We start from the raw sequence: 15,287 nt of genomic DNA on the forward strand, positions 1-15,287 counted from the left end.
TAGCGCCCCCGTTGCACCGCTGACTGGGAGCTGCTCAAGGTAAGCCCTTCCTGTCCCAGCCCTGAGTCCCTTCCTAGATCCCAAAACTCTCCTTCTCAGCCTCACTCCGGAGCCCACACTTGAGTCAAATTCTGTTGGGTCATGGGCATCAACAATTTTCTTCAACTGGGTCATGACGAAAAAAAGTTTGAAAACCACTGATATAGATGCACCCTTAGGCCAGGTCTACACTAGGGGACAAACTCAAACTAAGATACAACAACTCCAGCAATGTGACTAGTGTAGATGGAGTCAACATACCTTAGTTCACATTTTTCAGTGTCCCCACTGTGGGAGGTCGATGGAAGAAACTCTTCCATTGACTTGCCTTACTTCTCATGACCTGGTGGACTACCAGAGTCAACGGGGGCATGATCAGCAGTCGATTTAGCAGGTCCTTACGGGTGTGTCTACACAGCAGTTATTTCAGAATAACAGCTGTTATTTGGAAATGACTATGCAAGCATCTATATAGCAATTCCATTATTTTGAAATAATTTCGAAATAACAGAGAGTTTATGCCCGCTTCTGTTAACCTCATTCTATGAAGAATAATGCCTATTCCAAAATAGCTATTTCAAAATAAGGCATGTGTAGACGCTCCACTGCTGCTGTTTCAAAACAGCCCCTCATCAAGACCATTCTAAGTTATTCCTCCTGGGGCTCTAAATCGAAATAGCACATCTACATTAGGGAAGCCTGCCTCGGACTAATTTTGAGGCTTCTTTGCAGTGTAGACGTGCTATTTCAAAATAAGCTCTTTCAGAATAACTATTCCGGAATAGCTTATTCAAAAATAACTGTGCAGTGTAGACATAGCCTACTAGACCCACTAAATCAAACCCTGGGAGATTGATCTCTATAGCATCGATCTTCCAGCAAATAGAGACAAGGCTTTAGAGTGAAATTCACCCATGTGCGGAAGAGGCTATCACAAGGCTAGGATGCACTGAAGTTGCACTTAACCTCTCCAGTTACAAATTAGATGGTGCATAGTTCATGTGCTGCCCTTTTGCTCAGGGGCAACTTTTACCTTAAGAGCATTGTTTAATTTCTGGTGTTGTGTGATGCAATTACATATTCTTGGTTGTGTTAGCAAGGAGTACCTTTATGACAATAAAAGTTATAGGTACCCTTACAGGAAAATTAAGAGAAAATAATAACCTTTTTATAGAGCTTTAGATCCATCCCATAGAGATCGCCATGCTATAGAATTATGTGGGCTGGTTTAAAAAAAAATGCAGTCTTAAGAAAGGATATCATGGTCTGTTAACTTCTCTAGATGCTGTCACTAATTGCTATAGAACTCTACTAAGTTTCTGTCGAACCTTGGTTGTTTGGTCCTTATATTGAATTCTAGATTTTTTTTCCCCGATATGGAATAGCTTGTTGGGAAGAGGGAAGAAAGGTGTAAAAAAAAGAAATCTCTACAGCAATATTTATTTTTTTATTGTACAGCAAAAAAAGCATAACCATTTGATACGTGCACTATAGTCAAATCTTTTTTTAATCACCCAATCACCCTGACAGTTGGAACATACCATACAAAGACTCATATATTCTGCAGAAAATGTTTATCATTATGCCACTGCCTTTTTTAATAGAGATTTTATTTCTATTTCTACCAACATCCTAAAGAGAATTCTCTGTACATATAAATAAAGTTCAGTATTGTGGGCTCATGATAATGGAATAATGGCCAAAAAAACCCACAACTGCTGCCTTATCTGTAATTTCAAAGGTTGCAGACCTGCCATAAACACAGAACTGCAGGAGACAAGGAGAAAGTAACAGTTATCTTCACACAAGCGTGGATACAAAAAAAAAAGCAACTGTGTGCTTTCTTAAAGGCTTGCAAAGCAAATTATTTTCTTTACTTTTAAGGTCAGTGCTGCAGGGAGTAATAATCCTGAAGATTAAAATTTTTTTAAAAAATCAGACAAAGACTAGTCCTGAGGATAAAAGCACAGATACAACTCCAATCACTTAAAACTACCTAAAATGGGCAGGCATGGCTCTAGAACAAAGGGGGAGGAGGAAAAATGGATTGCGATCAGCTAACAAGGGGAAAAAGACCAAGCTGGCCGGTGCAGAAATGCTAGTCTAGTGCTGACCTGAGCACTGTTGGCTTGTAACTCTTCAGTAGGCAGACAATTTAAAACTGCACCGGTTTTTATTTGCTGATCTCTAGGAAGCTAGCATCAAACCATGACTATTTGTATTTTTTTTTTGCTCTGTTTTTATAAAGTTGTTTTTACTTCCCTCCCCTCTTCCCTTCCTCTCCTCTCAACAAAGTCTTGGCCATGCACGAGAATGTGTTGAAATGCCCAACACCAGGCTGCACAGGACAGGGTCATGTGAACAGCAATCGCAACACACACAGAAGGTACTTACTTCAAGTTCTAATCAATAACAGCAGGGGCTGAAACGTTGTCAAGGCAAATGGCAAAAATTGCATTGGTTTTATTCGTGCATAATGAACGTCACACTGAGATATGGGGGAACTAAACCAGATTAACGATGGAAGGCAATAAAACAAACAAAAAAAAACACACAGAAACCCAACAACAACAGAAACAAGTCAGTCAGAATATCAGGTATGAAATGGCAATGCGCAATAAGGCAGACCAGTTTCTTGGTTTGGGTGCAGGTGTTTAGTAGAATAAAGTAAAAAAGGTGGCATGCAGCTCTAGAGGAAGTGGTTCTAGTCCAAATGAAGCACAGAACACTTGTGAGGATTCTTGGTTGGTAGAAATGTCCTACGATCAGCTATTTTCTCAAGGAATTCTGCCTTTTCAGCATAAATATTGTCTGTAGCTCTGACTGGAAGTAAAAATAGCCCCCTTCTAGTTCTGGATCTTGTGCAGATCCTAATCTATAGAAATTGGTTCATACTTGGAGATCCAGAATTGACCCTCAAGTTCTAGTTTTGCCCTTGCTCTTGTTTAAGAGAAGGTTATTGGTGGATAAAAATTCGGAGTGGTCTCCAGAACATATTTCACTATGGAAATATGGGAGGGTTTCTAAGAAGCTTGTGGTGCAAAGAAATGTCCATGGTGGAGAACATAGACTGTATAGCTAAGTGTTAGGGGTATGAAACTAAAGCTTAGGACTGTCCTGGTCAAGTAATTTGACTTTAATAGATATAGATAGATTGACAGAATCATAAATATTACATTAATTTGCAGGTGCTAGGTGAGTTTGCTTAATTATTTATTCATACGTTGTGGGGAAGTCATGGAATAAATTGATCTGATGAATGCCTCCTCACGGCCAGAGAGGCCAGAAGAAAATGAGAGAAATGTTCTCACTTAATTGAGAGGACCTATTTGTCTTGCATGCTAAGTAGCAGCGGAAGCATCTACCGTTACTGCAGATGCTCCTGGGTAGCAATTGGCCCAGAAAAGAGCAGCACCTTTAAAATGCAGCACGAGTTGGGAGAGAAGTTCATTTTCAGGTCAGCCCAGTGTTAAAACCCAGGGACTTTTAGCTGTGTTCAGTCCGATGGTAGATACTCAGCCTAGGGGAACAGGGGGTTGAGAGTCGGGTTTGTGAACTAGATTTGAGACTAGTGGTCTAAATGTAAACCCTGATTTGGGTGGCAGGTGATAATGAACCCCAGGGCCTTTGTCAACATCACAAAACTGCCATGTAACCTCTGCTCCATAGGCATCCATGACTGGAATAGCAGGGATGACCCGGGCCAGGACTAAGGTTCAGATGCAGAGATCTCTAGGGCTATGTCTAGACTGCAGGCTTCTTTCGAAAGAGGCTCTTTCAAAAGCATCTTTCGAAAGAGCCTCTTTCGAAAGAGAGCGTCTAGACTGCACGGAGAAATTTCGAAAAAGCGGCTTGCTTTTTCAAAAGAAAGCATCCAGTGAGTCTGGATGCTCTCTTTCGAAGAAGCCCTATTTACATTGACGAACGCCTTCTTTCGAAAGAGGAACTTTCGAAAGAAGGCGTTCTTCCTCATAAATTGAGGTTTACCGCCATCGAAAGAAAAGCCGCGTTCTTTCAAATTAATTTCGAAAGAACGCGGCTTGAGTCTGGACACAGGGGAAGTTTTTTCAAAAAAAGGCTATTTTTTTCGAAAAAACCCCTGAGTCTGGACACAGCCTAGGGGAAGATCGTGGAGGACATCCTATATGATGCCTGCTCAAGCCAGCCCTAGCAGCATCTCTCCTAAACGGATGCTGAATTCTCAAAAGTCAATAGGCATTTTACCTGACTCAGGACTGAGTAACCATGGAGGGCCTGGAGCCCGTCGCCATGGGAACAAAGCCACCCCACACATAAGTCCAGTCAGATCCTTGCACGAGGAGGGGAGCAGGGTTACTGCATTTGATAAGCTGAGGTTCTATGCCTCCCAAAGCCAGGAAACCCCAGAGACCATGACAAAGGGCCTCTGTACAGAGGCTGCTAGTGGTTCCCTCGGCATTCACTACTTCAGAGCCATTCTTTAGGTAGAGGGGGATGTGTTCCAAGCCCTTGCAATGGGAATGAACCTACATTTCTACAGACTTTCTCCATGGGAAATTCCACCAGCTTCCCCTGCAGGTGTGAAGGGGAAAGTCTAGTGTCAGACCCCGGGCTGCCAACCCCATGCCCTATCCCTCACCTGTGCTTGCCCTGCTATCTCCTGGAGACTGAACCTTGCAGACCTCTGACAGAGGAGAGTCCACGGTGGGAACAGAAAATGGGAGCCTGACATGGAGGTGGCCGAGAACTTCCCAGCAGCTCCCTTCCCAAGCCAGGATAGAAAGGGGCAGCTCCCCCCCCCCGCCCCACACACACACACAGATCTGAAGAGAGGGACATTGTGTGGAAATTATGGCCTGGAGGATCCAACTCTGCTACCGCTGGAGTCTTCTGCTGCAATTCTGCTCAAGATCTAGATGGCCTAGGCTCTGAATGGCCCCTGTTCAGCCTTGCCAGGGCAGAGAGGGGAGTAAGTAGCTTCTCCTCCTCGCCCCTTGCATGGCTGCCCAAAACAGCACTCCCTGAATGGTGGAGAGCACAGGGTCAGCGGGTTCTGTTCCCCTACAGAGGGTCCTGGCTCCAAAGGTAGGGAAGGTGGGGTGGGCTCATGGAGCAGGGGATTGTGCTTTTCTGTCATGGGGCAGGACTCACTGCGGCAGCGCCTCCTGCTGGTAGCTCTGGGGAATTAGTCCTTTTGTCAGCAGGGCACCTCCTTCAGGCTGATATCTCCCCCATCCATGCTCCACGCTCCTAGTCTGGAACCGCAATGCTACCTGATTGCGGCATCCTCTCCAGGATACTGCCTTCCAACAGCGCCCACTCCAATGGTCTCTCGCTGCCTTCCAGGGGTTATTGGCAGCCCTTTGTCTAGCACCTGCCAACAGGGCCAGCTGCAGCCTTCACTTGCCCCTCACTTCAGGGGCAAGCCACAGTCTGTACTGGCCACATCTTGCTTTGAGAATGATGGAAAAGTGTGGTGCAAGGGGGGAAGGGAGAGGACCCATGCCCATCTGCTACTCTGGGTCCCGAACCAGGGACCCTGTGGTGGCAGCCTTGTCCTGCCCTCCTTTACTCGCCTTCACTGCCTTTAGTTCCTTGGGCCACTTCCCCATGATCCTTTGCACCCTCTTGGCCCTTGTAACAAAGCCACAATCTGCCAGGTATCAGGCTGGAACCTCCCTCTCTAGGTCCCAGCACTGTTCTCCCTAAGGTGCGTCTCTGAGAATCAGGTCCAGCACCTTCCTTATCGGGGCCTAACTAACTCTCTCTGCTGAGCAGCTCCTTTTATACAAGGCTGCTCCAGCAAGCTACACCCTGATTGGCTCCTTAAAAGCCTGTCCCTGATTGGCCAGGACTCTGTGCAGGTTCCCACCTAATTGCTTTAACCCCTTCCGGCCAGTGTGGGGCAGCGGCTCCAACACACATTCTCAAAGGAAAATTTTATCAGGGCTCCTTTGGGGCAAGGCAGCACCACACCACAACCTATGGACAGTTGTGACTTAAAGCCACCCATGTAGGGCCTGGCACTCTTGTGTAAAAGCCACACTCAAGCCCCTTAAGGCAAGTAGCTGTTGGCACAACTGCATGTCTACAAAGCACATTTTCCAAGTCACCCTGGGAAATGTTTGCTTGAAATAGGAGAAGGAAGGAACCAGAACAAGTAGGGTTGCCAGGTGTCCGGTATCCTATCGGACAGTCCGGTATTTGAGCCCTCTGCCCAGTAAAAAAAATCAGACAATACTGGACATGTGCAGTGTCCGGTATTCTCTGATTTTTCTGGCTGGGCACCGGACGGAAGTCTGATGCCCCCACCAGGCTTCTGTGCAATCACAGGCTCCCAGCGGTGTTCGTGGGAGTCCCAGCTGGGAGGCAGGATTGTGATCGCCGCTTATCCTGTGTTCTTTTAAAAAAATACCTGGTGTTCGGTATTTTTTGGGAGACCATCTGGCAACCCTAAGAACAAGTAAGGAGAAGGAATTCCATTTATTCATTACAACTTCTCCAAATGAAATACCCCCCCCCCCCCCCCCAACCACTTCCCATCATTCTCTCTTTGAGGAACGTGGTCCCATGTACTGATATTTTTTATCCATATCCAAACTCTTTGGTTCTTTAATGCTTCTGAACTGCTGTCTGAGCAATATCACACTGCCTGCCCGAATGCTTTACAGCTTGCCAAAAACAGAGAGGTTTTCTCATGAGCTCAGTGCTGATCCGGGTCTGTAAAGCTAATGGAGATCTTCATCCCAGGCTCTTGTGCTTAGCTCGCCTTTCTTTCTGTTTTAATTCCATGCAGTTTATCTGGGTGCCCCATTGCCGCTGCTGAAAAATTAGCCAAATCTCATGAAAAGCAACAACCGCAAGCCGGTGACCCCTCTAAAAGTAGCTCCAATTCTGACCGGATACTCAGGTATGTGAGATTTTAAAACAGGATTTGCTGCAACATTTCTTCCAACTTCCCCACCCCTCGCTGAATAAATTAAAATCTGTTGCAAAAAGAACTCTGACACAATCCAGCCCCAGACGGCTGCATCTTGGTACTGCTGATGCCTGTTATTATGATCATAGGTGTCTCCAAGGTGCAGGGTTATTTAATGGATGATCCCATGGAGGGCATCCAGGACAATGAATTGCTTCTATAGCATCAATTAATGCTGAGGCTACAGGCCAAAGGGTTTTAACAATGCAGCAAAGGCACTTGTGCTGATTACACTACAATGCAAACTGCCTGAGAATTATGGCTATTATATTAGCAGTCTAAGTAGGAAGACTTTTTTTAAGGCCACGTACCAATTAGTCCGTCACAGTTGTGTTTTAAGTAAACTTGTCTTTCTTTGACTCCATGGCTTGCAGGAGAGGGATCCTGTGGGTTAGAAGGGAGGCTAATCATTGTCAAATGATTTGATTGATTTTGCTTTGTGTTTATCTGATGGGGACTGGCCAGCCCTAAGAATGTCACTGATTGATTCCTTGCCTACACAGTGTTGTGATTCATGATGCTGTACATGGATTATAATACGATGAGTTAGTTTACAATGAGAGCACTAAGGCACAAACCTTTCTCAATGTTGATGTGCCCCAGCCCAGTGAAGCATCAAACTCTGATGGGCTCTCCCTCCCGCCCAGAACAGCTGAAAACACAAAGTCAGTTGGAGCTGAGAGTACTCAGCATCTTTTGCGGCAGGGGGAGGAGGCGATGATTGGGATTATTGCTTGATATATTTATTTATGGTATGTGCCAGGCACTTTCCAAACGTATAACAAGGACATTCCACACTCCAAGGAGCGCACAGTGTAAGGAATAACCAGTGGGAAAAGGTCAGGGGGAAGGTGAATAACAAAAGGCAATTTATGTACAATTTATATGCAGGTGGAGGCCTTCCCTTACAGTGTGTTCATATTCACGGCGGAGTTAAAGCTACAGTGTGACTGCAACAGAACTCTACTCGCTTTTGTAATGTTTCATGCCATTTCTTTTCAGCTCTCCCAAAGGAAAGCACTACCCCCAAGATTTTATTTCTTCTGGCAACGCTAAAAAAAAGCCATAGTGCCCCACAGCAAAATGTTGCACTGTGGTTTATGCAGTTGACATCACTGGGTCTGGTGCGAGAATTAGGAATGTGTAATTCCCAGCCCTGTGCTTTACAAGCTTACGCTCAGATTCTGATCTCTTCCTTTGGTGTAAATCTGGAGGAAATGCAACCAGAGTAGCACAGTATTTTGTAAGAAAAATCTGAGAAACCCACAAACAGAGTTATGAAGAAATGATCCTGCTTTGTTTTGAGTGTAATATTTGTAAACCAACCTCTGGAAAAAAGAAATAACTTGGCGCTGTCACTATAAATACCTCACATTTAAAGGAAAAGAAAGAGAAGTATTGTTGGTTTTTGGTTTTCTTTTTTTTATCTGCAGACCTATGTGCTTTGTGAAGCAGCTGGAGATTCCTCAGTATGGAAGCTACAGGCCCAACATGGTTCCAGCAACCCCTAGGGCCAACCTGGCCAAGGAGCTGGAGAAATACTCCAAGGTCACCTTCGATTATGCAAGTTTTGATGCTCAGGTTTTTGGCAAACGCATGCTTGCCCCAAAGATTCAGACTAGCGAAACCTCACCGAAAGCCTTTAAATGTAAGTTGGGACGAGGGAGGGGTTTGGTGCTGAGTGCTTTGTGCTTTATCCTCAAATATCACTGGCCAGAAAACACTGAGGGTGTGTCTTCACTATGCGGTGGATCGATCCGGCAGCAATCGATCCACTGGCAGTCGATTTATCGCATCTGCTTAGACGCGATAAATCGATCTCCGAGCGCTCTCCCATCCACTCCGTTACTCCACCAGGACAAGAAGAGTAGCTGGAGTTGACGGGAGACCAGCTCCTGCCAACCTTACCGCACAGAAGACACCGCGGTAAGTACGTCGACTTCAGCTATGCTACTTGCGTAGCTGAAGTTGCGTAGATTGGATCGGATTGGGCGGTTTAGTGTAGACAAGCCATGAGGCTCTTGGGAGGACATGTTTGAGTGAAGGGGACGGAACAAGCAAGAAGAGCTATCTATGGAGTGTTTTTCCCAAAGGACAGAATCTTTGGCTTCAACTTTGGGGAGAACTGCATCCAGTTTTGGGTACGTTCATCTGAACAATATTCCTAGGTGTAATAAGTTACACAGTCGCTTCCAGTTTGTCCGTAGTATCTTACAGCTCTCATATGCTCCTTCATTCATCCATCTTTTTCTATTCTAGCTAGCTGGCTTATATTTTATCTTTTTAAAAATCTAATATTGAACTAAGATATTCTAACTAATTGTCTCACATTATATTGTGTTAACCATACACCTTCTATTTATCAGTTATCTAATACCTTCTCTATCTTATCTACTTACCACTCTTATCTACCATGACTTGGCAGAGCCCTTGAGAAAAGGAAGCCTCCAATTAGATGCCTGCGTAAAATGAAATGACCAAATAACCCCCCTGAGGAGGGATCTGTGGGTGTAGAAATTGAGATGGACATGGGGGACTAAAACTAGCAAGCATGTTACACCGCTGCAGAGACTGACCAGTGCAAAATCATGCACTTTTACCATTTAATGTTCCTACTCCATTAGCTTCCACGCATGCATGCTGAATACATCTTTTAAATCATAAAAAAAAAAAAAAAAAAAAAACGATTTAGGAAACCAGTTTGCAGAAGTCAGCGGCCTCAAGGGGGCTTTCTCTTTGTAGCTAATCCCACTTTCAGAGTCCTGTTTAATCCAGATGCAGCTGCTCTCTCAAAAGTGCTCATGCTTGAAAGCTTCCCGGTTGTTGCACGACAATGGACGCTCCCCTTTATTACAGTACTAAATCTGTAAAGGATCAGACAATGAAATTGGATGGAGGCCAGAGAGCCCAACTGCCACTGTCATCCTGGGTTAGGGCTGATGGAAAAGTAATTTGTTTCCCAGCACAAGTGATTCTCCCGCTGAATAGATTGTGTTATTTGCAATATTTGCAGAGAATTTTCCGGGTAATTGTACTGACAAAAATAATTCTAGCAGCCCCACCAGGATAATCCTTTCTATTTTTTCTCATCACTCATTTTTACTAATTTGCTGATTGCAAGTCCATTAGTGCTAGCAATACTTAGGAAATGGAAAAGCATCGCTGAGTGTACAGTGTGAAATTGAAATTGGCATCTCACCATTCTGGATGTTGTCAGCTTGTGCTTGCAAATACCCCCACCCTACCAAAAGACATGGGTTAAACTGGACTGAAATAAAAAATAAAGCAATGCACAAGGATAACCATTTGGGTAAGACTCCCATGGGTTAGTCAGAGCAACAAGATTAATATGATTGCCAATCATAGCAGGCAAATCTGTTCCTTTCATTAAGGACTTACTTTAAAGAGATCTTCATGCCGAGGGATGTGTGTGCATAACTCCGATTAATATCAATAAGCATTCTGTGCGCGCACACAGGCACACACCCACACAATGAGAGAGGAAGCAGTCCTCGAAAAGATTAGCAGTTTATATTGTCTTATTTTTAGAGTTCATAATGAGAATAATAAAATTATTTCGCTTTGCTCTGGCACCTTTATCTGAGCTTGTCAAGCTGCTTTGCAAACATAGGCCAAATCTTACAGGCCTTTCGCAGGCAAAACTCCCACTGAAGTTAATGGAGTTTTGGTTGGATAAGGGCAAAAGAAAAATTGACCAAACCCACCAGAGTCTGGCATGTAAATTTGGAACTACAGAGCCCATCCTGCAGCTGGATTCATATGAGAAGACCCTTCCACCTGCATAGAGACATTGACTTCCATGGGGCTCTATGTGGATCCTTCCACAAGGATTGGCCTGTGAGGTCGGGGCCATAATTTATATTGACTTGATTCTGTTCACATCCCACTAGGTTCAATAGGAGTCATAGGTGCTGAGCTCCTTGCAGGTCCAGCGTATATTGTACAGGGCAGTATAGTTTTGGACAGTATGAATGTATTCCAGGAGATTTAATACTGTAACATCATATTACACTGGTATCATCGTCAGAAAGTCATATTTTATAGCTGTGATTAGTGTGGTTTTGCTGTTAAAATATGATTTTAAAAAAGATGGTTGTTCGTATAATTATAAGATAATGCAGAGTTAAAAAGCAGGTATAGATTCACTATTGTTTCCCCTTTGGAAGCCCTCAGGATAGTACAGGCTACAGTATTCTGGGAATTTGATGGTGCAGTCAGATAATGCAGGAACCTTACATCTTAGCATGCCTGGGTGTGAGTTCCTGGCTACTGAAAGCTTCAGTGCTAGGAGCACTGAGTTTGCTGATGGCTTTATAATAGGTACAGAGTTGCCACTGCAGGATGCATATCCACTGAACTCAGTGGCAGGGGATTGATTTGCCTGTGATGTTCATGTGTAAATTTATATATCAGCCCTGTGTTGTTCCCTTTTTGCAGCTAAACCTTTTCCAAAGGCCTCTTCCCCCAGCCACAGCCCTTCCAGCAGTTATGTGAAGAGCACTTCATCTTCCTCTACAGGCTTCGACTACTCTCACGATGCCGAGGCCGCACACATGGCTGCCACCGCCATCTTAAATCTCTCCACCCGCTGCTGGGAGATGCCAGAAAATCTCAGTACCAAGCAGCAGGATTTTCCCAGCAAGGTGAGTGTGGCTGCAAGGAAATGCAGGGGGCTGAGTGTAAAATCCACAGCAGCAAAGAAGACAATGTAAATGGGATGCGGTTGAAAAACGGTTTTCAGATCATTAATTTCGATGTGCTTAAAAGTAGAGCTGGCTGATTTCTGACCTGAGGGAAATGTTGATATTTTCACATCCGTTTTCATCCTGAATCAGAGCGAAATGTCAAAACTTTACACACAACAGAAAGACTCTGAAAAGTTTTGATTTCCAAAATGGCGGAGGCGAGCCCTTGGTGCATGATGGGAGATGTAGTTCTAGTCAAGAAGCCTGACCAATGGGGGAGAAAAAGGTCATGAGGCATCTGTACCATAACTCCCATGAGGCACTGCATCAGCTCAAGTGAATTCAGGTTATTGTCAAACTGACCTTGATGAAATGTTTCATTTTGATTTTTCCCAATGGAAAATCAGGGTGTTTTGTTTTGCTTTGTTTTGTTTTCAAAATGGAAAATGTCAAGTTTGAGGAAGCCACATATTCTGTGGAAAAAAGATTGAGACACAAAATCTCTGTCCAGCTGTACTTGAAGCCTAGAGAGCAATCAGGCCTGCCAATGAGGCAGGGCACGGGACAAATGGGGTAATTGCCCCAGGCCCTTTAAATTGCTCTTGGAGCAGTGGGCCATGCACTCCGAAGCAGCGCTAAGAGCTGGTGGGGCAGGGGAGCGCTGTGCTCCCCTCGGGCCAGCCCTTTCCGGGAGCATGGAACCATCCCCCTCCCTTCCCACATTACCCAGGCGGAGGCTGTCAACTCCATGGGTGCTAATACTATTGGCGCTTCACTTCACAAGACCCTGCCAGTGCAAGGAGCTGAGCATTTCATTTAGTAGCAATGCATCCTTGTACCTCAAGCAACGAAAGGCGCTTAGCCCCATTGAAAGGCACTCAGCACCATGCAAGATGAGGCCTAAACTTAAACATTGGGGCTGTGTCTAGACTGGCCAGTTTTTCCAGAAAATCAGCCGCTTTTCCAGAAAAACTTGCCAGCTGTCTACACTGGCCGCTTGAATTTCTGCAAAAGCACTGACTTCCTACTATAAGAAATCAGTGCTTTTTGCGGAAATACTATGCTGCTCCCGTTCGGGCAAAAGTCCCTTTTGCGCAAAACTTTTGCGCAAAAGAGCCAGTGTAGACAGCTGAGATTTGTTTTGCGCAAAAAAGCCCCGATCGCGAAAATGGTGATTGGGGCTTTTTTTGCGGAAAAGCGCGTCTAGATTGGCCACGGACGCTTTTCCGCAAAAAGTGCTTTTGTGGAAAAGCATCCGTGCCAATCTAGACGCTCTTTTCCAAAAATGCTTTTAACGGAAAACTTTTCCGTTAAAAGCATTTGCAGAAAATCATGCCAGTCTAGACATAACCTGGGAGTAACACGCTGGGATGATAAAATCACAAGGGCCTGTGCTAAGCACCGTTCCCATTTGTGCTGCATATTGTACATCTTTTGCATGTTAAGCATGTCCTGTGTTGAAGAAAAAAGTCCTTGAGTCTTCATTTGGAAAATTGTCCAGTATCCACAGGGATGTCTGTACACCTTAGCGTGGAGACATGTAATTCTACAAAATACCTGTCTGAGACAACGAGTCCTCTGGCACCTTAAAGAATAATAGACTTATTTGGGCAGTAAGCTTTCATAGGCAAAGACCCTCTTCATCAGATGCATCTTACTCGAAAAAGCTGATGCCCCAATAAATCTGTTGGTCTCTAAGGGTACGTCTAAACTACATGGCTCCGTCGACGGAGCCATGTAGATTTGTTTTTTTTGGCAAAGGCAAATGAAGCCGCAATTTAAATGATCGTGGCTTCATTTACATTTACATAGCTGCCGTGCTGAGCTGACAAACAGCTGATCAGCTGTTTGTCCGCTCAGCGCGCTAGTCTGGACGCTCCCCTGCCGACATCAAAGCCCTTTGTCGGCAGCCCCGGTAAACCTCATCCCACGAGGAATAACGGGGCTGCTGACAAAGGGCTTTGATGTCGGCAGGGGAGCGTCCAGACTAGCGCGCTGAGCGGACAAACAGCTGATCAGCGCGGTAGCCATGTAAATGTAAATGAAGCCGCGATTATTTAAATCGCGGCTTCATTTGCCTTTGCCTAGCTGTCTAATCTACATGGCTCCGTTGTCAGAGCCATGTAGTCTAGACACAGGCTAAGGTGCCACAGGACCTCTCTGAGGCTTGCCTGAGAGAAGCATCCCTTCCAAACAGACATTGCATTCACCGCTGGGACATATTCCCATGGGACATTTCGGAAATCCCATTCTGCTCCATTCCATCCCCTTGACTGTCAGAGTTTGAGGAAAGAGGGTAGCATGCTCCATATTGCTTCAGGCCCCGGGGGGGCTCTGTGCACCAAACGAGACACTTAGGAAACTGACTGCCAGCCCTCACCTAGAATGTTGTCCCCCGTCTTTCAGTCTATGGACATTGAGGTGGATGAAAACGGGACTCTGGACTTAAGCATGAACAAGCACCGCAAACGGGAGAGCGCCTTCCCCAGCAGCAGCAGCTGCAGCAGCAGTCCCAGTGTGAAGTCCCCCGATGTGTCCCAACGCCAAAATAGCACGAGTGCCACTAGCAGCACCATGACCTCACCCCAGTCCAGCCAGACCTCCCGTCAGGATGAATGGGATGGCCCTATTGACTACACCAAACCAAATCGTCAGCGGGAGGAGGAGCCAGAGGAGGTAAGCGGTGACGGGACCGTGTACGTCAGTCGCTTTTCCACTGAGAAGCAGGGAGTAATATGTTCCCACTCTAAAGACCAGTGACTCCTGACTTCCTTGGACACTTCACTGTCATTGATTTCAGTGGCAGCAGAGTTAGGCTAGTGCCAAGTTCTTTGAAAAATCTCACCTGTGCATGGGCGGTTGGTGAAGTTAGGGCTCAGGGAAGTCAGCCCCCAGCCCCACCTCTTCTACTGAGGCCCTGTCCCCCCAAACTGCCTCTCTGCACCCCCCAACACACACACCATGGGGAAGGGAGGAAGGCAGGCGGATGGGCACACAGCCCCAGCCTCCCTGGCCCTGAAGCACGGGGAGAGCGGAGGGCGCATGGTCTCAGCTTCCCCGCCCTGGAGCACAGAGAGGGCAGGTGCTGCGGGCAGCAAAACTCTGCCTCCAGACAGCCCACGGGCCGAATGTGGACTGGGCCAGGCTGGCGATTTGGGAAAGCAATGCCTTCCCCCACCTAGCATATCCACCGCCCATGCACCCATGCTATACTGTGGATAGTTTTACATTCTTTCTCTTCCCCTCTCTGGTGCTTTTTCAACCTCTGTGTTCACTTCTCACTGGGCCCACTTCCTTCTCCAGTTCTTCTGTTTCTGTCAGTTGTTTTCTCCCTCTCTGCTCCTTTTCTCACCGTCTCTCCTGAGTCCAACGCAGGCAGGAATAGGGTTGGAGTTGCATTCGCGTTTTAAGCCCTCTGGCCCAGATCCTTGGGTCGAATCAGCTTGCACCTAGCACAGGACGCAGGGTGAAAGGGGAAACAGCTTTATACCACCTTTCTGTCACCCTGGTTCAGGGGCTGAATCAGCCGCCCAGCATCATTTAGAGCAATCTAGCAGCAGCTCTAAACTATGCAACCTGGAGTA

The 15,287-nt window shown here is 45.9% G+C and overlaps 1 protein-coding gene across 7 annotated transcripts in view; it reads left to right on the top strand.

Annotated features, from left to right (window-relative positions):
* The window catches only part of MYT1 (myelin transcription factor 1), a 141,233-nt gene that overhangs the window by 83,385 nt on the left and 42,561 nt on the right, over window positions 1-15,287 (top strand). For 5 of the 7 annotated variants that reach the window (XM_075901020.1, XM_075901021.1, XM_075901023.1 and 2 more), the window contains exons 9-13: window positions 2,335-2,425; window positions 6,815-6,928; window positions 8,431-8,645; window positions 11,456-11,661; window positions 14,110-14,379. In XM_075901020.1, the coding sequence (XP_075757135.1) occupies window positions 2,335-2,425; window positions 6,815-6,928; window positions 8,431-8,645; window positions 11,456-11,661; window positions 14,110-14,379 (896 nt within the window). The remainder of the gene's footprint in view (window positions 1-2,334; window positions 2,426-6,814; window positions 6,929-8,430; window positions 8,646-11,455; window positions 11,662-14,109; window positions 14,380-15,287) is intronic. The other 2 variants (XM_075901022.1, XM_075901026.1) reach the window with 1 other exon arrangement.

Source organism: Pelodiscus sinensis, chromosome 18 (assembly GCF_049634645.1).
Source record: "Pelodiscus sinensis isolate JC-2024 chromosome 18, ASM4963464v1, whole genome shotgun sequence".
Taxonomy (NCBI): domain Eukaryota; kingdom Metazoa; phylum Chordata; order Testudines; family Trionychidae; genus Pelodiscus; species Pelodiscus sinensis.